The sequence below is a fragment of the Balaenoptera physalus genome, assembly GCF_965194825.1.
Source record: "Balaenoptera physalus genome assembly, chromosome: 8".
Taxonomy (NCBI): Eukaryota; Metazoa; Chordata; class Mammalia; order Artiodactyla; family Balaenopteridae; genus Balaenoptera; species Balaenoptera physalus.
Window position 1 is genome coordinate 58,962,703 of NC_138887.1, and position 24,970 is coordinate 58,987,672.

Here is a 24,970-nt window from a genome sequence, read left to right on the forward strand (position 1 = left end):
TTGTGAGTCACCCACCCAGCAGTTATGGGATTTGATTTTATTGTGATTGCACCCCTCCTACTGTTTCATTGTGGCTTCTCCTTTGTCTTTGGGTGTGGGGTATCTCTTTTGGTGAGTTCCAGTGTCTTCCTGTCAATGATTGTTCAGCAGTTAGCTGTGATTCTGGTGCTCTCGCAAGAGGGAGTGAGAGCACGTCCTTCTACTTCACCGTCTTGAACCAATCTCTCCTTAGCTTTCTTCTCATTCTCTCAAAGGACATCAGTTACTTGCTAGGGGCTAATAAAAGGATCTGGGCCCCCACAGTGATCCAGTCTCCAAATGGCCAGTGAGCACTGACAGCCACAGCAGTCAAAGTCTTGAGGCACGGGAATCCATGGTGCAGGTGAGGGACCCCAGGGTCTGGTCTCAGTGATTTCACTTACAGTACGATCTTGGGCAAGTCATTCCATTGGGTTGCTGTGGATGGCATGAAAAATACCAGGTTTGAAGAGTTGTAGATTCAGTGGTACTATAAGCCAGGGCATAAATCAGACAATGATGAATGCTAGAAGAAAAATAAAGAAGGGGAAGGAGGATAATGAGTAACTGAATAGGGTTGAAATTTCATCAAATAACGTGATTTTTAATTTGATCTCTGCTGATGATTTTTACAGTTCTAAGAGACTGATTTACTCTTCTCTGACCATTTATAAAATACAGAAAATTTTATGTGACAAACTGTGATAACTTATATAAGGCACTTAAAAAAATTTTAGCAGATAGATGAGGGAACAAATAGATTGTGAATACTGTACATGTGTTTATTAAATTAATACTCATCGGTAATATATGCATAAATACTTATTGCATTTCTAATTTATTGATTACTATACTTAACTAGCACATTGATGGCCCCACAGAGAACTTCAAAAAAGCTTTTGATCTCATTTAAAATGTAGAACTCTTCTACATAGATCAGATAATGTAAGATTTACATGATTTAGTAACAAGATTTAGTGGTAAAGCAGGAAGAGCTCTAGGGAAGAGACAGGGAAAATATTAGGGAAAAAATATTAGGGAAAATCTTGTTGAAAAAAAGGTAGAAGAGGCCTTTTTGAAAGAGAGAATGCATAAAAGAATCCAAAGTGATCAAAGGCATCAGGAAAAGTCTTAGTGACCATGAAAAAGATGTGTTGTTCGATAGAAAGTGGGATCCAACCCACTGGAGCTTGGAGTGTGTCGAGGAAAGTCAAGATGTGAAGTTGGAAAGGAGAACAGAGGCAGGTTGTAGAAGACCAAATTAGATTTACTCATATATAACAGGACACAGGCTTTAGTTTTTGAACATAAAAATGAGTAGTGAGTTTCATGGTATAATGGAGTGTATGGACTTTGAATCAGCAGATCTGGTTTGGACACCTGTCTTGGCCACAAAGCAGCCAAGTGACCTTAATCTCTCCAGATACTTAATCTCTGCAAGCCTTGATTATAACATCTATGAGTTGTTCTGTGGCAAAAATGAAATAACATATGGTAAAGTGCTCTATGCTTTGTGAACTGTGGTTCAGCTACAGCTACATTATTTGTTGTCTATAGTGATTATAAGTTCCTGTAGGAAAGGCACTACATAGTGCATATGGTCAGAATCTGGTAAATGTTTTAACTTGGTGTATTGAAAGCATTCTTTCTTAGAAGTTCAATTATGTTGCAATATGTGCAAAGTATTTAGGTCATGATGAAGGAAAACTTACTAATACAAATTTCTGATTATTATTATTGAGGATTTGCTGGTACATTTACTGATAATTGTTTTTAGATGCTTCACTGTGTCATTAAACATCATACATTTTTTTTAAGCAATCATTCACTTTTTTCATTCTACACAGATTTTTCAAGTAACTGCGATTTATCAGGCACAATTTTAAATATAAAGGATATAGCAGCAAACAAGGAAAACAATTTTCCTGCGTTTAGGAAGCTTACGTTCTGGTGGTATGAGACAGAAAAGGCATTTAGTGATTGTTCTAATGTCTCGATGCATGTGAAGGATCAAGTGAACAATGCAGGGTGGGTGAGAAAAAAAGATGTGACATCATTTTGGAGAGTACAAAAGTGGGCAAGTTAGTAATATGTAATAGAATTTGTAGTAGGCAACATGGAGTACCCATTTAGTCATGCATTTTAAAAAGGAATTGCTCAACACAGTTGCCAGTGTTTCTTCAGCCATGTTCAGCTGCCTGAGTGAAGGAAAGCTGTAGGAAAATAATTAGCATTGATTAAGGTCAGGGCTTTTCCAGAAGAGTACAAGAACAGGAGAGAAAAACAGAGAGTCAAGGGTGTTTTCAATGGAGTGCTTATGTAATAACAAAGTATGGAATCTAAGGTGGGTTGGGATGGAAGTGAGGTCATAAAAGGGATGATATAGTGAAAAAGTGATTGGGAAAGTGGATTGGCAATCTTGATTGAGTTTGAAGAATTTTTAGTAAGATGAACTTTCACTTTTTTTAAAAAAATTTAATCAATTATTTATTTATTTATAACTGTGTTGGGTCTTCGTTTCTGTGTGAGGGCTTTCTCCAGTTGCGGCGAGCGGGGGCCACTCTTCATCGCGGTGCGCGGGCCTCTCACTGTCGCGGCCTCTCGTTGCGGGGCACAGGCTCCAGACGCGCAGGCTCAGTAGGTGTGGCTCACGGGCCTAGTTGCTCCGCGGCATGTGGGATCTTCCCAGACCAGGGCTCGAACCCGTGTCCCCTGCATTGGCAGGCAGATTCTCAACCACTGCGCCACCAGGGAAGCAATGAACTTTCACTTTTAGTAAAGTAGGTGAACTAGAAGGTTAGGAGGAGTGACCAGAAATTAATATGTTTGAAGATGAGAATGTGCAGCTGTTGATGATGATATCATCAGGGGCCTGAACAGAAGAGCTAGTAGTTGATGCAAGATGCAGGAAAAGGTCATCGGAGGTGAGGAGGTACAGTAATTCAGAGTCCAGTGCCTCGGATGGGAATAACCATGTGGATGGCCAAACCACCAAAGGGGTTGCAGGGGTAGGAAGAGAAAAGATTACAGTGAGGGATGTTCTATGGTCATTAAATAATGAAATGTTGGTGGATGAGTGCTACAAAGTAGAGAGCTGATGGTAAAATTGATGACAGGAGCTTCAGAGGAGTTAGATGTTTTTAAAGGTAAAGAGAGGAGAAAAGACTGGGAAATGGCTAGGTAGAGCCAGCCTCCACTGGCAAAGAATGTGAAGGAAACTTTCTAAGAAGAGTTTGGAGATGAGAGACAGTGTGTTCCTTTAGGTACAGTGGTGGATAGATTAGAGGGTAGAAAAGAAAGAGAAATTGAATAAGGTTATGCACAGCTTGTATGCTGTGGTCCAGGTATGATGGAAGACATGCAGGGGGGATTGAGGGTGCTAGTTTCTTGTGGTGCGACAGGCATGTTAGATGTAATGGGTTCAGTTGGGATAGTCTCTTGGTGAAAGGTAGGTAACTGCTGTAAATTAAAATGCGTGCTGCCACTAGGATACTAGTCTTCTCTGAAGCTCCTGGGTGGTAGTGGCCAAGGAGTGCAAGAATGCCAGCTCAGGAATCTGCTGTCCTGTGAGCAAGAGGTTCTGAGACATGGAGCTGTGTTTGGCCAAGCTCAGGTCACATCTCACCACCAGCAGAACAGCCCTACCTGTTCTATTTGGCAGCTCTGTGTTGAGTCTCCTAGAACAAAAGGCTTTCAGAAATCTTAAACCTAGGCACTCAGACTTAAAAAGAATAACTATAGTTGTGTATTGAGGAAAAAAAGAAAGACTGGGGGGTTGGCAGAGGGGCTTGCTGTTGGACACAGTGCCAAGATGCTTTGTGTGCTGGAAGAAACCTTTCCTGTTTCACCTGTAGACTGCTGTAACTGAGAATAAGGATACAGTGGTGTTACAGAAGACTGGCCTTTTGTCGTAGGGAAAATAAAGCAATGACCTGTAGTTAGCTTTTCATTATTTGGTATGAAATGGAAATAAGGCGAGCTTCATTGAAATTACACTGACTTCCGCATGCAATTAAAAAATGCTTAAAAATTTGAATGTTCAAGGATAGATAATAGCAAATGAAAATTAATTCGGGGATGAGGTGGTTCTTTTAAACTTAATTCTGTAGGTAAAAATTTACATTTTGTAAGAGTTTGAACTTATGAAAATGTAGAGCTACCCTCCTTTTTAAGTCACTTTAAATAGGTAAAATTACAGTATAGTATTGCAGAAAATGGAACAGAGTAGCTTAGGATTCCAGGAAGAACAAGCAGAGTAATTTGAAATATTATTCAGCCCTCTCTCATGATATGTCTCGAAAAATCAATGCTGGTAAACATCAGTACTGAACAGAAAGTAATTTAATCCTCAAACCAGTGTACTTGTTAATGTTTCCAAATTTTCATAAATTTTTACAAAGGGCTTTATTAAAGATGGAAAATATTTATGCATATAAATTATTTGTAACTCTAATCTTTAAAAAATCAATACTTTTGATCAAATAATACACTTGGCTGCTCAAATTGTGTTTGCTCCTTTTTTTCTTACTACATTTATTGACTTGAGGGCTAGCAGGGATATTGCAGAGGCATCTTTTCTACCTTGATGCCCTCAAACAGTACTATGCTAGAATTACCCCTCAAAGGTCTGAAAACTGCCTTTCCATTTTACTTCTTGCATGAAACGTTTCCCTTTCAATTTCCTCTCATTGTGCTGCTCCAGCCTGCCATCCACCTCTCTTCCAGCTTAACCCATCTTAGTTTTGCCTGACCTTTAAATCCTTCCATCAAGGAACTTCTCCAGTGAAATTTATCTTGAATATCTTAAGATATCTGAAAAGTGCTGTAGCTGAGTGAGAGATTACATATCCTCTGAGTCTCTATGGCCCATTACCACATAAATGTTTTCTGAATATATAATCCCTTTTTTCTCTACCTATCCCTAAGTAGGTATTTTCAAGTACAAACACTATAGGATTATTCCTTTATTTTTCCCATGCTTATTATTTCCAATGAACAAAGTGATACCTTATTTTTTATTAATACTAAAGAACAGACTTAGTACCCATGTGCATAATACTCTAAGGAAATGGAATAAATAAAGGAAAAGAAGATGCTGATTTATAATCCAGTTGAGAAGAAGTGAAATAAATGTGTTTGCTCATTCAGCAAACTTTTATTAAGACTTTACTCTGTGTGACCACTGTTTTAGGTGCTAAAACACAAAGATAAATGGAAATTATGTATGTATCCCCACCTCATACAATAAATTGGTTGTAAATATATGTGGGAAACTCTGAAGATTGTAAAATTCCACACTTGCCAGCTCAGGTTATTAGTTAGGAGCCTTCCACTTTTATTAGTTTATTTTTTAACGTGTGCTGTAGCTCTCCCTTTGTCTGCACTCTGATTTGAGGGCTCTGTAACTGGCAGAGCTCTAAAGTGCTGTTTCTTTGAGCGTACGTGTAATTTGCTAACTGCGATCTGGGAAGAAACAAACCTCCCAGTGGGTAGAAACATGGATGTCATGACACTTCCTGTGTAACCCCATTAAACTTCCTCTCTAGGTGTTATGGCTTTGGAATGTTCCACTTTAATCAGGTCACAATCTCTATCCTGTGGGCTGTGCAAGGTTAAGGTATTTGAACTTTTTTATAAGAATAAATGGATTCCCATTGTGGAATCAATTATGGAAGTGAAAAGAGTTATCATGGTGTTATATATCAAGTTCAGACTTGTGGAGATTGTGATAAGAAGGCACTAGAATGTTTCAGAGTTTTATATTAGGTGACTTTTTTGCTTTCAAGTCAATAAACAAAGTAGAATTGAAACACTAACATTTGCTTGCTGCTTCCCAAATCTGAACAGCCCTGGGTATATACCAGGTGATATTTAGGTAGTTAATGACCAGGAGCTTCAGGCTATATGGTGCCACTGATGCTGTTCTCATTGTCCCCTCCAGTCTGTGGATCCCTTGGCCTCAATTCTATGTCTATTTTTTATCTGCAGGTTAAAAAGGGTTGGAGAGTTATTGACTCTTAAGAATTTCGACCACCTGGGAAACAAAGACCTGCTCCCCTTGGGTCTTTCCCTCTGTCCCCTGTTAAAAAACACACACACACCTCCCTCCTTCCCCCAGTGGTAAACAAATGATAAGAATGCTCATTTAGTTTGTATAGTCTTTTTAAAAGATTAAAGACAGAGCATAAATATAAAACAAAAGGAAAAATAATAGATAATAGTGTAAAAAAAGCATGGAGTCAGGTAGTAAATAGGGTAGAGGGAGGGGAGAAGAAGAGAAAAATTATAATATAAAATCAAAGTTAAGGTAAGCTCCTGAAATTGAGAAGAAAATTAGCTCTGAGATTCTGGTGAACAAAGCAAAAAACAGAAGCACAGTGGATTCTTAACGGATTGTCAAGGGAAACAAGATTTTTCCTAGCTCTAAATTATTAGAGGAATTTATCATTAAATTCCTTAAAATAGGGGTCATTGAACAATATAATGGATGGAGATAGCATTACCAATTTTATTAAAAGTCCTATTGGCACTTCTTCGATCTTTCTTAGATAAATTATACTTAATATGTAAAAGCTGCAGCTGGCATTCAATTATAGCTACAATTCTTAAAAGTCTATGACAGTATTTTCAAATACTTTAACTCTCTGCTACCCACTACCTCCACCCCCTAGTTCCGTACTTCATTACCTGTAGTATTCCAACTATTCACTAAAATAGTTAATGCAGTCATTAATAGTACAGGTTTCCCCCACTATAGGAATAATCGTAAAAGGTTACATGCAAATTCTAGAATCTTAAATTGGGACATCCATGGTCAGTTATTCCAGTAGATCTCAAACCTAGCTGTTTATCACCATTTCCTGGCAAGCTTTGTAAAAATCAGATTCCCACATCCACAGATTCCCACATCCAGCTCCCAAGAGATTCTTATTTAGTAGTTCTGGGTACATGCCGAGAAATCTGCTTTTGGTTTTTTGTTTTTATTTTTTCAAAGAAATTCTCCTATATAGTCAGACATTTAGGAATCACTAATCTGATCCATTCTCCCATTTAATACAGGAATCTTCAAGTCACACTGCTAGGAGCCAGTGGCCAGACTGTGTTGAGGGATACCCTGACTTCATGTCAAAGGATGTTCCATTACTGGAAACTTCTATTTGTCAAATCATATTTTTCTACGAACACAATGACTTTAAGGATATTTCATTTCAGTTCTGATTAAACTTTCACTGTTAGGGGCTGCTAACCCTTCTAAATTTCTCTGTTTCTGTAGTCTACATATCAAATATTTAATGATCTTGAGAAAACATGTAAATGCATCAGGGGAACTCTATTAAAGTAATTCTTTAGGGAATTCTATTGTAAGCAAATTCATGACATATGACTATTCATCTTTAAAGTGTATATATTGTAAGTTGGAATGTATTTTATTAAAGTTGTCAAGTCTTATATATCATCTGTTTCTCATACTAAAAAATTCTGAGCATCTTTATATCAGCAATACTGTCAATTTGATATCTTCATCGAAGGTAAATCTTAATTATTTCCATTGTTTTTGTAACATAATTTGGAGTAACTTACTTATAGTAATTATTGCTATTTTGAATGCTTCTCTAATAATTCTGCCTCTAGGAAATGACTTTCATTTCACTACTTATAGCTCGGATGTTTAGGATGTGACCTGAATTAAAGATCTTAAAGTGTTTAACATGAATAATAAATGACTAGAATAATTTACGAGTTATACATTTCAAATTAAGTGAATAACAAAGAAATAGAATTTCACATTAAAACATTGAATATATTCTCCTGAGAAAGATTCATTAGATGTGTATGAGTCCCATGTGGTGAACAGGGCTATATGAAACGGCATGAAAATAAACTTAAGGCAGAGAAAAACAGATTAATTAGATCTGTCATATTTCTCAAGGGGAAAGAAGCATACAAAAGAGCAATCACATTGTAAGTGAGCATTAGGAAGACTAGCTGACTGTGGAACTATTTTCTCCATTCTTCAGATTTTTAAATATACATTGATTGGCTTTCAATATAAGCGGTCTTCGGGAGAATTTAGGAAATGACTAGACGAGGCCTCTCAGTTCAGGGATGTCAAAGCACATGGAGCTGGAAGCAATGTAATTTCTTCACACAGGCTGGTATTTGGAGATTCTTTCATCAGTGCAGAGAACAGAGGTTAAAAAAGCTGCCTCATTCCAGGGGACTCCGGAATCAGGAAGCAGACTCGGCACCGGGTCATCATTCAGCTGCCGGCCAACGGAGGCAAGGACTGCACAGATCCTCTCTATGAAGAGAAGGCCTGCGAGGCCCCTCAACTGTGCCAAAGCTACAGGTAATGGAGTGAAGGAAAAGCCTTCTGAGCGATGCACTAAGCAAAATACTTCGGGTTCATGGTCTTTCCGACAGTGAGAAAAGGAAGCCAACACGGCCCATAAACTCAGGATGTTTATGACTGCGGGTCCCATCTCTTGCCTGTTTTAAAGAGCTGCTTTGCTACTGAAATCATCTCCAGGGACACAAATACTTGTGTAAACTTCCAAGCTGTATTATAAGCTGTAGGAGCTTGAAGAATTTCTTACGTTGATATAATCTATAGAAAATGCAGAAAAGTGATTAATAATTATGAAACATATGCTTTTGGAAGCAGTTCTTTTTCACTTACAGGAATAGCCTAAGCATTCCTCCCCTGGCTCCAAAGAGCACCTGTTCCTCATAAATGCTGGCATTCTGGGTCACGAAATGACATCTTTGTCTCAGTGATGTTAGTAAGATGTCTGTTTTGTTCATTTGTGGCCACCTCAAGGAAAATTTAGGTTATTGAAGCTATATGTCATCATCTTGATTATTAGAAAAATTTTTTTTCATAACTATTAAAAAAAGTACCTAATTGAAACTTGATGTGGTGAATAATTGCAGTCCTGACAACAAATGAAATATTATGGCATCAATCGATGGAATGTGTGATCCCAAAATAATAATTTAAGATGAAATTGATGGCAAATTTGTCATCTTAATTTATCTGTGTTTAATTCTGAGATGACAAACAGTATAATTGCATGCTTTCATGATGAACATTAACTGTTAGCCCAAACTTATTTATTTGGGGGATTTGTTTGTTTTTGTGAAGTGTATTATAAATTGCAGCTTCTAAATTACCTCTACAATGCTAATCAAAAGAGCACTATACAAAAGGCTCATGACTTGAATGCAATTTTATAACTTGAATGTAAAATAAATATACCTTTCTAAAGTGGAACACATCACTTCTGGTACTATCTGGATACATCTGCTGGCAGTCCTAATCATTAAAAAGGCTAAATGTGGGACTTCCCTGGTGGTCCAGTGGTTAAGACTCTGTGCTTCCACTGCAGGGGGCACGGGTTCAATCCCTGGTTGGGGAGCTAAGATCCTACATGCCTCGCAGTGCAGCCTTAAAAAAAATAAAATAAAAAGGCTAAATGCTATCAGTAGAGTCTATTCCTTTAGAACTTGACAGTGATGGACTCTTGTCTCCACTGCAGTAGGAAGTACTTTTATATTTAGTGCTGCCTCTTATAATTCCTTGATGAAAATCTAAATTAAATTTAGATAGGACTTTTTTTTAATAGATCTTTATTGGAGTATAATTGCTTCACAATACTGTGTTAGTTTCTGTTGTACACCAAAGTGAATCAGCTATATGTATACATATGTCCCCATATCCCCTCCCTCATGAGCCTCCCTTCCATCCTCCCTATCCCACCCCTCTAGGTGGTCACAAAGCACCGAGCTGATCTCCCAGTGCTATGCTGCTGCTTCCCAGTAGCTAACTATTTTATATTCAGTAGTGTATATATGTCGATGCTACTCTCACTTCGCCCCAGCTCCCCCCCCCCACGCCATGTCCTCAAGTCCATTTTCTATGTCTACATCTTTATTCCTGCCCTGCAACTAAGTTCATCAGCATTGTCAAATAAATTCCTGTTTGCAGTGGTCAAAGTCATGCTTCCTTGGCATTGGGTCTCTGTGATTTCCTAGTACGTTTGCTTCTTCTCTATGAGGCTTCTGTTCTTTCCCTGTAGGTGGAAGACTCACAAATGGCGCAGGTGCCAGTTAGTCCCTTGGAGCGTGCAACAGGACAGCCCTGGAGCGCAGGAGGGCTGTGGGCCCGGACGGCAGGCAAGAGGTGGGAGGCCCTGTTCTACAGTTGATTTGCTTTGCATTTCTCCAACAGCACTAACTTAACCAGTAGCTTGAAGAGTTTGTCATTTTGATGCCATGCTAGGCAAACAGAGCAAAGCAGTTAAGAATCTGCTACCACCCATTCTACCTTACACCAGAACATGGAAACCTGACTTTTTAAATTGTGTCCTTGGTTCTTTGACATTAGTTCATAACTCCTCTGGTTAAACTTTCCCCTCATTCATATCTAGAAGATGATCAGACCAAGCTCTTGAAAGCGTTAGGACATAGATTGTACACTGCAGCTTGTTTTTGTTGTTGTTCTTGTAATTAGCTTTTGGCTCATGGTATTCCATAACACTTTGCTTGTCACCTTAACAATCAATAAGATCCTTACATCATTGCCCATATGCATTATATATACGTGATTGCATAAAATGTAATATAACTGGTTCACTTTCCCAGAAATTCTCAGTAATGACATCCTTGTCATTGTCATGGCAACCCCCAATTCTGTTCATATTTAGTACTGATTTTTAAATGGCAGATTTATGTACTCTAAACCTGCCATATGTGGATTGCAATCTGTCAACGCTACTAGATAACATGGTTTCTTGCAGAAATGAGTGATGGAAATGTTTCCAACTTGCCATGATTATTTACTAGATATTATGGATAATACTTACATTCCAGGCTTTGGAACATGTTATTTATACGTGTAGCAAATTCAGTCTGTGAAGAGTACATGATTCTTTTTACTCATGTTGAGTTTTAGAATGTAATTCTTGCTACATATCTAAAATGTAGCTGAATATGTAATTGAATACACAGCCACCTTTTTTAATTCATAAAAACATGCTTTGCACTCTCATAGTTATGTATTTGATGATGTTGCAGAACTCTGAATACACAGAATTGGATTCCAGTTTTTGCTGATTTGATCCAGGACCCCTTTTCTTTACAGTGAAAAGATTGCTTTTTTAAAAGTTGCAAAAAATAGCGTCTTTTTTGTAAAAATCTTCCATTACGATAGTCATTTTAGGAATCTTCATTTGAAACATAACACTTAGTTTACAATTAATATTAACTATCTAGTGATTTAGGATTTTATTTTATATGCTTATTTTTCATTATATATCCTCCACCATCAGCATCTGCTAAAATATAACTGTCTCCTTTACAGTTATAGAGACTTAGGTATTTAGAATTAAAAAAGTCATTCTCCCCATTTGAAACCATTCATGGAGAAATTGAGGGATATAAGACTTTCTTGTCATGCCTTGCTAATTCCTCCTTGAATCAAGCATACATTTGCATACAATTTAGACCCTACATAGAGTTTATGATGAAAACAGGCGTGAGTTTGGGAATCAAGAAATGTAAGTTTTAGTCCCAGTTCTTTCACTAAAACAATGTGAGTTTTATTCATCCCTTTACCTTTTTGGGTATCAGTTTATTTAGATGGGGAAAAAAGGAAAAGAGGGCTGGACCAAATGATCTTTCAGGATTATTCCAATTTTCGTATTCTACAGTCTATGCAGAGATGATATCCAGGGATCAAAGTGTGACATGAAGTTAGGTAAAAAAGATGAAAACCATATTTTTGTAGAATACCACTGGAGGAAATCTAAAATGTGGTGGAAGCTGTGCAAGTGTGAAAACAGCTTTAGTTTCAAACTCCGTTACTTAACTGCACAACCTTGGTTTATTTATTTCCTCCCTCTGAGGCTGAGAACATAATGATCCTTTCAGCGCTTTGCACATATTAAATCTTCATTAAATGTTAATTCCTTTCCCCTTCCTGTTAGATCATGGCCTCAGTGAATGTGTGCATAGATCACTGTAGGCATAAAAGCAACAATATTAACACGGGTCTTTTGTTTTTTGACACAGTCTGTATAAAAACATTTCTTTCTGTGATTATCAGTGATCTTCTCATTTCCAAATCTGAAAACCTCTGCTTATTCCTCATCCTAGGTGATTACTTTGTAATATCTACCCACCTCCACTGCGACAGGGATCTTCGGCTTCCTCAGTGCCACTTTCTCCTGCCTTTTTGATGGTTCCCATTACTGGTGCCTCTTCCTCTGCCTGTACCTAAGTAATGCTTCCTCATCTTGCCATATTTGTCAGGCCACTTTTTCTATCAGCAATCTTATGGGATATCTGGGAAGAGAAAGTTGCATTATAACAAGTAATATATGCATAAATATACTCCGAAGAACTCCTTTAACCTCTATATGAAGATAATCTTTTTCTTTATTGCCTTGATAAAGATTTTTTTCTTAGAGCCTATATTTCTCTGGAAACATGAAAAGGAGAGAATTAAGAGAGTAGAAATATCTTTACTAATGGCAAAAAGGCAAAAAATTCTTTTTTTTGATGGTCATGGCTGTTTTCAGAACTCTGCATAATTGACCTGTCAGACTCTTGCTATTTCCATCTTTGCCCTTATCCAGTCAGAGACTTTAAAAATGCCGACTTGTGCGATTTTTCAATAATTAAAATAATTGTGTAGTAAGGATTAATATTAGTCAGCAAATACTGTGGAGAAGCTACCCCCTTCCTCTCTAATACTTCAGACTTTCTAATTTCAGGCACTCACGTAACTATGACTGCATTCAGAAGACAGTGTAGAAAGAGCCATGAGTGTCAGGAAGGGATGAAGATGTTCAACCCAGGGAATTTAATTTGTTTAGGGAAATGAGATCACTGGTAACATCACCCAACAAGTATGAGTTAAAGACTGAAACCAATCCGTTGCAAAAGCAGTCATTTGAAGCTAAAGAGCTTAAGAAAGATCTAAAGGATGAGCTGGGACTTGACTTGTACTATAATGTTAGAATAAGTAGAAAAGAGAAAAGAATACGAAATGAGAGCAATTCTATAAGTTAAGCATTTGAGGTAAGAAAAACAAAAACATTAAATGTGTTCACAGAAAAGTGGGTAGATTGAAGCGCTGAAGATGTGAGCTGGAGCCTGGGGTAATTTTGTAGAGGACGAAAAATGTCAGGATCAGTATTTTAGACCTTGTTCAATAAGTGGTAGGAGCAAGGACCTGATGAAAGCAGTGTTTTATCTGTCAGCGTGTTCAGAATAAGTTAGAAAGATAAGACGCATAGGTCTGGATGCCAGCAGGGACGCTGCTGTAGCAATGCAAGGTTGAAGTAATAAGGGCGCAGATTGGAACCACTGTAGTCGGAATGGGTAAAAATAAATGGATTTTCCACATACAATAGAGGAAAATAACTTTAGGACTCAGTAGCAGACAATAGCAGCAGAGGTAGACCTAACTGAGTCAAAGATGATCACATGATTTTTAACTCCAATATTTTCAGCTTGTATAGCACAGGGAATTATTGTTTTAAAGAGGGTTAACAAATACTCTGTGTGAATCTTCTCATAACTGGAAATCTTATGAAATCTTGAAACAGATCAAATTTAGCTTTTGAATTGAGATGGGCTGTAATTGTAAAACACTGCATTTCAAGGCTCAGGAAGAACAGGGTTTATCTTGACCTTCATTCTGATGTGGACTACATTTTGAAATGATAATTTAGATTTCTTCAGTTAAATAAAAATATCATATGAACCAAAAAAGGAGTTAATTTCCTAAGTATGCATAGAAAAACAATAATGTGTGTCTCATATACTATGCCTCACTCAGCAGAACATTTACAAGGTCACCTTTTATGATTCGTTTTCTCTAAAATGACTTGAACCTTCCCTGTTAGTAGAAAAAAATATAACTCTAAATTTACCTACCAGCTTCTAGCAAGCCATTCTTGTTGTTCTCCTTTTGAGTCACCTGCACCTACTTTTAGCCACCTGTTAAAAAGTGGCCATTATAGACAGACTTTCATTTTTACTCAGTACTATTAATAGCATAATTGTTCCAAGTGTAGGAACTATCCCTGGTGATGCATTTCAAAGGAGCTGGGAGGCAGTTATGTTCCCAGAGTCTCTTTAACGAGTCACTAATGGTAACTGCTTACCACCTCAGCACTGGCACTCGCCATAAAGCAAATCATTGAGAATCAGCCTTATCCACAACTGAGTTAGAATAACCCAGGCATAAGAAGATAGGAAGATTCTACTACAATCAAGTAAATGCAGTCTTGACCAAGTCTACATTCTGTGTATTTCAAAACTATGTGAAAGTGCTTTCTGTGGAAATGCTTTACATTAGAACACAATAGGAAGTTAGAAGTAGTAAAGAATTTTAGCAAGGCTTTGAATATCGAGGATGGTGTATTCCAGGAAATTTTATCTAATGGTATAAGAATGAAAAAGAGAGAGGAGAAAGAGGTATTTTAAAGACAGAATTAACAGGATTTTGCAATTTTAAAACTTAAATCATTCTTAAATCTCACAGGGAAATTTTAGAGGGCTTTTGAAATAGGCATCTTTCCTATAATATTGTCAATAAAAGAAATGCAAATAACGTGAAGTTATGTCCACAATCTATTTAATTTTTAAGTGTATAAACAGGTTCTATTTGCTTCATGCTATTCAAGTCACTTGTGTATAAACTTTTAATGGAACTGTAACCTCTGCTGTCTCTTCTCTCTGCTCACATTTCTACAATTCAGATGGCATTTAGAGGGCTAAGTTATTGATTGGTCAGTGACTATGTCACTGAAACATAGCCATACTAGCCGTAGCTAAAGTTATCATTACATTTGCATTCAAAATAAAAGAGGTGGCTCATATTAATGACAATTTTGGACACTTTACTTATTTTTTTCTCTCTGACTGCCCTAAAGGACAATGTCACTACTACTTACAATGTGTATACGTGTGTGTGTGTGTGTGTGTGTGTGTGTATAAATAATTCCAGTGTTTATTACTTTGTGACATATTTATACCAGGAATATGATGCAAAAATATCATCGATTAGATGCTGGGATGTTATAAAAATAATTTCAAATTTACTCTTGCTCAATCTCTGTGTTGATCTTAATGCTATTTCCTGCCAAGTGTACTTTCTATAAATCAGATGGAGCTAGAGTTAATAATCCCCAGGGCCAACCCTACCTATCGTAATCCCCCACCCCCTCTGTATCCTTGCCTGCCAAGGAATGTCCACTGTAATGTTAACCTGTCACTGAGATTTGACATCAATCTCTTTATGTGGAAGCCAGCATGATTCAGATGTATTCTCAAATACAGACCACAGAAAAAAGAAAAAAAACTTTAATTATATGCATCACGTGGCAGGGACCCTCCTGGTCCTGGGAGTCCTCACCTGACATCACTTATTCGTTAAAAAGGTTATTCAAGGAAAGCCTAGGAATAAGAAAGTAAGTTCTAATTTGCCCTCCACCAAAATTAAATCCACGTGAATTTGTAGAATGTGAGATATAAGTATTTAACTACAATTTATGCTGTTATTTTTTGTGAGCAAATATGCTTAAATCTTATGCTTAAATTAAGTAGCTTAAACTATATTGACACCTTTCGCATCACTCTCTTGCTTAAATTCTGGTCCACTTTGTTCTTTTTAAAAGATTATACCTTAGAGGCATTGTTGAAGTTAGGCCCAGAATATCTGGGCCAGTTTATCTCAGTAACTCACATTAATCTGTTAATTTTCAGAGATTGTTATATAATAGGAATGAAAATAATGGAAGCAGAAAAAGAACTAGGTAAAAAAGAGTCAAAGAGCTTGCTTGAAAGAAATTTTGCACAGACGTGATTTTTAAACTCTTCTTTGGGCTAATATACTTATTAATTACCGTGTAATATTTTTGTACTCTTCATTTATATAAGCTGTTATTTAAAACTTCTAGAATTATTTCTACTTTTAAATGGCTTCCTCTAATTTTCTGTGACTATTAGCATTCTAGCTGATTTGGGGATTTTGGTTTTGTTTTATCTCTCTATGAGAGTCCTGTCATAAAATGATGATTAGCATTTGCTATTTTTTAAATAGCTGATAAAATAAGCTTGACACCAGGATGTCTGTCTTTGTGATGGTTCCTCAATGCCCAGTTAGTTGGTTCGTTGTGATGCAGTTAGTTAACCCTTTCCAGATCCCAATCAAGGATCTAGCTGACCTTGGTCTAAGCTACTCCACGGGGAGCTGATTATTATTTCCTAGTAAGTCCACAGAGAAGGACTTTTGCATATATTATGAGCATCAATAAGACTAGGGATCATTGGTAACTATCTAGGATCAATAAGAAAGAAAAGTGCATTTCTTTCCCTTCTGCCAGAGTTACATTCACAAATTGTAATTAGGAAGTGTAATTTGGCAAACTTGTCAGTGGAAAATCTCTTCCACACAGAGAAAAACCAGGATCATTAAATCCACCTAGTAAACAACTGGAGCCCTCTTGCATTATTTATAGGTTTGGTCTTATTTCTAAGCACAATTAGGTCTCTTGGTAACTAGCTCCCACTCACATTAAGCTTTTTCTTTTTTATTTCTACATGATTCATTCTCACTATTGTCATTTTTTTTTTTTGTAACACCATAGGAAAAAAATCACTCCTCTAATCACTCAGTCTGGTGAACATACTCTGTCCCCAGTGCTACCCAGATGCTGTTGCTGTGGGATAAACCGTGTTAATATGGCTCAGTTTAATAAATAAGGTCTCAGAGCTCCTTGAACTCTTTGTTACAAATAATCCAACAGTTTTCACGGCACTCGGGCATTGATCTTATTCTGTTTCCTGTAATGAACTTCTGTGTGCACATTTTAGATCTAGTCATTTATTTCACTCTGATTATTCAAACGAAATGACAACATGGTCTTGCAGGCCGAAGGGCAATCCACAGACCAATAGAACTCCTTCTTTTTGTGCATCCTGAATAATAAGGGCGTTTCATTCCTCTTCAAGAAAATGAAGATGAGCAACTCCATTCTGAATTCTATTAGATTTACTTCAGAGCTGCATCGGTAGCCTTCCATTTACATACTCATATATGCATAACGCAGATATCCATGTCCTTTTAGCTCAAACCAATGTTATCTATTCCCTTTCATTTCAGGAACGTTTATTAGTCTCCTCTTCAAAACATAGCTCAAAATTCAACTTACATGAAAACATTCTGGAATTGACTCTACTTATTCTACTTATTAATCATTTTTATTTAAATTCATGGGAAGTTTCAAAGATACACAAAAGTAGAGAGACTGTGGTAATGAATACTAGTCGTGTAGTCATCACTCACACAGCTTCAACAGATTTTAACATGTTGTTACTCTTGGTCATCTGCCACTCCTCATAGCCTTAAAGAGATTTTGCTGGAGTATTGTAAAGCAACTCCCAGGTAAGATATACATCATCCATAAATACCTAATATTTTTAAACATAGCAAGAGTATTATTATAACACTAAACAAAATTGAATAATTCATACCATGTCTAATATTCATAGCACGTTTAATTTTCCCCCATTGACTCAAAAATGCCTGTTTACAATCAGTTTGTTCAAATCAGGGTTCATAAACGTCTCCACGTTGCGTTTGGCTAGAATATTTCTTCAGTCACTTTTAATCTAACAATTTGAGCTCCCTTTCTCAGGGCATTTATTTGTTGAAGAAACTGGCTTTCTTGCTCATCTTTCCAACATTCCCTCAGTATTGATGGGCTGAGCTTGCCTAGCTTAATTTATAAGTAAGCCACAAAGTAGTCATATGAATGTCTCCTAGGTTTTCAGCCTGCTGGAAGCAGCCTGTCTGTGACACTTAACTTCTGTGCTTCATATAAATAAAATAAAATTTAAATAAAACAGATGGATATAATCAGCCTAGAGTTAAAGATGGAATTTTACTTTAAAATAATTATTTTGATATATGCCGACCTCACTAAGAATCTTTCATGGTCATTTTCATGGTAATTCATCCATAGGGCAACATGGGTTTTGGCCCTTCTTCCTAACAAGGCCTCAGCCCAAAGAAAACTTGCATAAGCATTATACACAAGATATGCATCCTGCACCTGTAAATACAAATACAATTGTCTGGGTATGTGTAGCTTTCTGGTGTGCAAGGAAACCATGCTTAGGATGACGCATCTTTTCTACAGTTAAAACCACCCTGGTTTCAGTGCCTTAAAAATGATTTTTAAGATTTATAAAGTTGAGAGACCAGATGGTTTCCTTTCCAAACATTTATGTTTTCTTCACCCTAATAGCAGGAAGTTCATTTCAGATTACATTCCTGTGTTTGAATTGTTGTATTTCCTCCAAGTCACAATAGAAACAAGTTGAGATGTGTGATAAACTTCAATATATTGTACAAATGGTACCGTTGCTACTTGTTTGGATCACACGGCATGAGTAATTCACTCAAGGTACTCTGTCTAAATGCTCAGGTAAGGGGAGTGACGTGCTGAGTGGGTTTCTGCGTACAGATTTGGGAATTTTACACATCGTTTCTTTTCACCTACTTGAGATACTTTTTGAGATTTTACGTACTGCAGGTATATAGGCTTTAGATTTATGTAAATGGTATAGATTTGCACAGAAGAAATTAGTTTCTGGAATTGTATTGATAGTGGTTTTACTTTATTTTATTTTGGTTTTTCGGTGTCCCTTAATGTGACGATGGTTGGAGCAATTATGAAATAAAATTTATAACAGGGAACCTTAGAGAGAAAACCTTAATGGAGAACTTAAGGCAATTTCATTTAGTTTAAAAGATTTATAGTCAAGTCTCTATTTCAGAGAACCAAATTGGAATGCTTAGATAAAAGTAGGCTAAAAAAAAAAAAAAAAAAAAAAAAAAAAAAAAAAAAAAAGTAGGCTTATTTCAAAGAACATAAATTTAATTTTGTAGTGTTCTTTCAGTTATAAACAGTGTGACCCTCTTCATAGCTTAGAGTTCTGATGGTCAAATTTCTTATTTTCCAAATTAGTCATTCCTGAGGTTCCTACATATTCTGATCAGTAAAAGCCTAACATTTTCCTCTTTATCCATCCTTCCTCTTGAGCATCCTTGGGCAACTTTGCCCACAAGCTATCAGAGCTTACTGTGTATAAACTGTTTAAGCAAGTGTAGAGAGAATTGCAAAATCACGTCAGCTTATTAATATACTGCATTTTATGGATTCCTCCTATACCAATCCACAGATAACATTCTTCCAAGCTACATGGATGCTCTTTTTGGTCCACTCCTTGTACTCCAAGTTTAAGCTCCCCTTAGTTCATTCCTACATGCTCAGCCTTTGTTTCCCAAAGCTTGGCACAGTGCCAGGGTGATTGGGGGTACCAAAGGACCTTCAGTTTTAGTCACAAGTCTCAGGCAAACATAGCCTAGTGACTCGAATACTCAGGCTCATAGGCCTTAAGCTTGAATGTGCATAAGGAACATCTGAGCAACTTGAAAAGAAATGCATTTTCCTTGACTTCACACCCAGAGATCTCATTCAGGAGCTCTGGAACGAATCTAAGAATCTTCAACTTTAATAGCATTCCAGGTGTTTCTGATGCCAGTGGAAATACACTACCTGCTGCTGTGTGTTTGAATCATCAGGGAACTTTAAAAAGATGTTAATGCCTGGGACCCTGTCCTCAACCAATTAAATCAGAATGTTGGAGTCTAGCAAGGGCATAGACATTTTTCCAAAAGCTATCCAGGTGATTATTATCCGCAGCTTGATTTGAGAGCCTCTACCTTACACTGGTCTGATAACCACAGTGCACCAGACAACTCCTCTCCCAAGTGGTGAGAGTCTCTCTGGAGCACTTAATATTTTTTCCTGTCATATAACCTTCCTAAAGGCTACTACAGTCCACTCAACCAGGTTTTCATATCTGTAAAATTCAGGGACCGCTGTCTAGTCATACAAATTGGCTCTTCCAATGTTGCGCATATTAAATGAAGAGATATCTATAGCTAAGAGATAGGTGAGTTTTCACCTACATTTGCACAATTATGTAACTTTTCCTACAGCAGTTGTGACAAGTTGTGTTCACCTACACAGAGAAAGGCTTCCTTTGCTAAAACAGTTAAATCTTTTTACACACCCCATCACACAGTCCTATACTACTGGGTGTTAAGTTTTAGTGTACAGATCCAGAGAGTCTTGTCCAACCTGGGGCCCTGTGTGCCCTAACTGTAATTTAGGATCAAAATGCCAGGCTCCTTCATCTTAGTTTCATGATGATAGAATTCTGAGCAGGGCAGAGACCAGCTGCAGTGTCAGCCGAGACCACAAACCTGAAAGTGCCATGTAAATCAGTCTGACTGGGCCATTTAAGCTAGTTCAATGAAGACTTAACTTCAGGACCGAGGTCTAAATGTTTCATCTGCTTCCTCAATAAAAAAATGAAGTATTTCTAAAACCAACAGTGGGAAATGGCTGAGGGAGAAACAGGACTTAAACATCACTTGCTCTTTTTCATTAAGACCTGTTACCTTTAAACAATTCTACATTTATGTTCAATACATAATACAACTATGACTTGGTTTAAAAAATTCAGTAGAACAATGTCTTGGGGAAAATAATATATATAAGCCAAAATTATTTGACTGTTTTTGGAGAGTCCATATGTAATTGTTGGAAATGTCAATTATGATATGATAGATTAAGATTGCTAAAAGTTTTTGTCTTCATTTTAAATTCATGGTTGTTCTTTGTGCGTGTGAAGAATTTGTACACACAGGGAAGTGGGGAACTTTGACACCACCTCCTCCCATTAACCACTAACCACTTCAAAGCCATCACAACAAACTTTGAGCGTAATTTAAAAAACAAAAACATGCTTTCTATGCAAATGGAGCTTCACAAGTTTCATAAGTGTTCTCTCTCCACCCAAACCTTCCAACCAATTTGCTGCCATTAAGACCCTTCTGTATAGCAATCCCAGAGTGGACAACGGTATGAAAACAACTATTAAAGGTATGCGGTGTCTCCCAGCACCACCATGAATATGTTTAGTTCAACATAAACTATTATCAGAACCCATGTATTATTTATTTGTCTCTTAATTCATTTCTAAGTATATTCCACATGTGACGTGAAATCCTTAATAGCATCTAATAAAAACTGCTAAGTGTGTGTGTGTGTGTGTGTGTGTGTGTGTGTGTGTGTGTGTGTGTGTGTGTCTGAGGGTTATCTGTTATTTAAAAAATCCTATAGGATCAATTTAATGACTACTGTGATTACTAAAAACACTCCTACCAGATTTCTGCTGCAAATAAAGAATTAAAAGAGGACTCCTTTGACTGAGTAAGAAATGTTAGGTTAATTCCTAAATTACAGAGTGATTACAGACATTCAGATTCATGATAAACAGCTTTTTGCTTTTCCTTTAGCCATTACTTGTCGAAAGCAAGATGGTGGACAGACTGGTATCCATGAATGTCTCCGGTATGCAGGCCCCGTGCCAGCCCTCACCCAAGCCTGCCAGATCCCCTGCCAAGATGACTGTCAGTTTACCAGCTGGTCCAAGTTTTCTTCATGCAATGGAGACTGTGGTGCAGTTAGGACCAGAAAGCGCACCATTGTTGGTAAGAATAATTGGGATGCCAAAGCCAACACTTGTCAAGGCGGAAAAACACAGTAAAAAGTCAGGCCAAGATAGTTCTGACAATGTATTTGGAAAATGCACAGATATGCGTTATTATTGTTACACTAACACATAATACGGCAATGGATTCGGAGCCGTATTTTGATGTCAGTTGGCAGTGACAGATGCATTATGTACCTTTAGTAGAAAGAAAAAGTAGCCTTGAAAACTGAACTCTGTCTCCCTATACAATACGCGGTAGATTAATTTTTGGTTTAAACATGTACCTTTGGTGGATTACCTACAGACAGTGAAGTACTTGGAGAAGAGTTTTTTAGGAATAAGGGGAAAGGTTGCCACTTCACTTTCTTAAGCCATTCTCACTGTCACAGCCTCAGATTATCCTTCATATCCTGGAAGAGAAATATGGCATTAATTCTGTACCTGAAAACACATTTTAAAAGGTAGTCACAATGACAAAAAGCTGTAATATAACGAGCAGAAACAGGAGCCGTCATAATGAACTAAACTCTGATGCACTCAAAAATATTATCAGTGGCAAAAGAAACCTAAAAATATTGGTGCTAGTAGAGTATTCAGAATTTAAAGTTGTAAAATGATCCAGCTGTCATAATGAAGACTGTTGAAAATTATATAAGGCAGCTTATGAAAGTTAGAGATAAATATATGTAAAACATATGTAATTAGTTACATGCAGTATAATTTAAAGTATATAACATATATGACATAATATAAATTATGATCTAATTAAAATAACGATATTTTTCAGGCACATATTACTGTTATACTCAAGGTTTTTTATTTTAAAAGGGAATTTATTTAGATTTATACACAAACCATTTCTAATATTTTTATTGTGATATTAAATATCTTCATTTTGAATATTATTATTTCCTACATTAATCACCAAGTATGTCAAAGTGATTATTTTTCAGAAATACTGAAAGATGCAAAATCACAATCAGAAAAGTAAATGCAAAAATCTCACTTTCTGAATCGTAATCCTGTATAACTAAGCCATCTATTCGGATTTAACAACAGAGTTACTTAACTGTGCATGTCAGTGCAGTGACTCTCTCTCTCCATTTCATATTTTTGCACATGTTATAAAGGAGAGAATTGTGCAGTTACCTCAAACTCCCCAGTCAGTGAAAGCACATGATCACTTGAGAGGATTTTAATCATTTTGAGGAGTGTAAAATTCAGCACAACAGTTAGTGCCTTATTCAAAATGGGCTATTTTTAAGTGAGAAAATAAGAGAAATTTCACTATGCAAAGCACCCAGTTCTAACAAAAGCCTACATAGAAAGCGCTACGGAGGGGGGAAAATAGCATTTATTTATAGGCTACTGTTGAATACGGTTAAAGATAAAGGAAGTTTAGGAAAGGAGAAAACTTAGGGATGCTTGATATTAATGCTGATATTTTCCAACTTAATTTTCTCCACAGGAAAAAGTAAAAAGAAGGAAAAATGTAAAAATTCTCATTTGTACCCCCTGATTGAGACGCAGTATTGTCCCTGTGACAAGTATAATGCACAGCCTGTGGGGAACTGGTCAGACTGCATTTTGCCAGAGGGGAAAGTGGAAGTGTTGCTGGGAATGAAGGTACAAGGAGACATCAAGGAATGTGGTCAAGGATATCGTTACCAAGCAATGGCGTGCTACGATCAAAATGGCAGGCTCGTGGAGACATCCAGATGTAACAGCCATGGTAATCCAACTTTTCTTCACTGTTATACATTTGCTGTCTTTGGGGGTGGAGGTAAAATGCAAGTGTATCAGAATGGACAGAAATGAAAGTTTACAGGAGTGTGTTCTAAATTGAGCATTAGGGGCACCACTCTGTCTGTATTGATATATCATTTATATGTAACAGGACATTCGGTGGCACTTGTTGTCTAGAAGTTGGCAACTAGGTCCCAAAGTTGGTGATAAGGAAGCCTTACATGTAGGCAAAAATGGTGCCAGAAACCTCCCCTGGGGCAGATCCAGAGTCTACTGAATAGGCTCAGCAATCCACACGAAGTCCGTGTACAGAAAAGGAGGGAGGAGAAGAGAAGATTGAATTTAATTTGAGAATAAAGTGTTAAACTAGACAGACTTTTAATAACCGAACTGGCAAGATTTGCGACGTGCCTAAGATATCAAGTGGCAGAGGAGAAAGACTGAAAGCTGCAGTTGGTGAAAACTCAAACATCTCCTTTATTCCTCATTAAGCTGAGATTGGCCCAAACAAACAAAACTAGAAAAAGGTACATACACTTGGGAAACTTTTGATTTCCAAACAAACAAACAAACAAACAATCAAAAAGAAGGCTAAAATACTGTGACAATAATTGAATTGCCCAAAGTTTATAAAGAGTGGTTTTGACCAGAGTATGCAGTGAACTCTTTGGTTCTACATCATAATACAGTCAGCCTTAAGCAATATTTCTTCATTGTTTTATGTTAATGTATCTGTCCTTTTATTATGGAATGAGATCAGTTTATAGTGGGTCAGCCTGAATCGCGGATGTCACATATTTGCAAACACTGGACACTGATTCCCCTCTCTTCACGGAGGTGACCTAACAAAGATAAGTTAAATTACTGGGAGAGAGGGATATGGTAGTTACCCTCCAACCTTGCTGAAGTAACTTCTGCTGTTGGAAAAGTGCTCCTCCATTTTTATTATATGGTTCAGAAAACAACATGAACTAATAGGACCATCTCACATATATAAACCATTATGGGGTATCATGGTGACACATTTATGGAATCTCTTAAATCTGTCCCCAAAACAGTTTCCCAAAACCCTGACTTTTATTTTTTTACCTTATCTCATAATTACTGTTTTATCAAAGTCTTAGTGATATAAGCCCCCATCATAAGAGTCCTTTATGTTGAAGCTCTAGATATAAGTATTTTGCATGCATGCATTGCTATGTTTAAGATTATCCCATGCATTTAGAACAATAACTAAAAAGAGTTTAGTAAGCCTTGAAAAACTTCTGTAAGAGTAATTGAGTTTTTTATTCCCTATATCAAATAACATAGGTGCTATTAATTAGATACCAGGAAAAATGTAAATGCACTTCTCATTCTGAGCTGATATAATAATGTAGAAGATCATAGTTAGTCATTAAAATGTAAAAGTGAAGATCACTTTAAAAATGTTTCTCCTGAAATGTAGCATGTAAGTGTTTGCTCACATTTTAAATTGTTATGCATAGTGAATCACCAAGATAATCATTTGTTTTTAACATAACCTTTGAGCTTTCAAAATGACTCTCATATATTCTCACTT

The 24,970-nt window shown here is 36.9% G+C and overlaps 1 protein-coding gene across 1 annotated transcript in view; it reads left to right on the top strand.

Annotated features, from left to right (window-relative positions):
• Positions 1-24,970, top strand: part of THSD7A (thrombospondin type 1 domain containing 7A) — a 460,784-nt gene that overhangs the window by 378,968 nt on the left and 56,846 nt on the right. The window contains exons 10-13 of the mRNA XM_082472820.1: positions 8,236-8,368; positions 10,098-10,201; positions 21,467-21,661; positions 23,132-23,395. Coding sequence (XP_082328946.1) covers positions 8,236-8,368; positions 10,098-10,201; positions 21,467-21,661; positions 23,132-23,395 — 696 coding nt within the window. The remainder of the gene's footprint in view (positions 1-8,235; positions 8,369-10,097; positions 10,202-21,466; positions 21,662-23,131; positions 23,396-24,970) is intronic.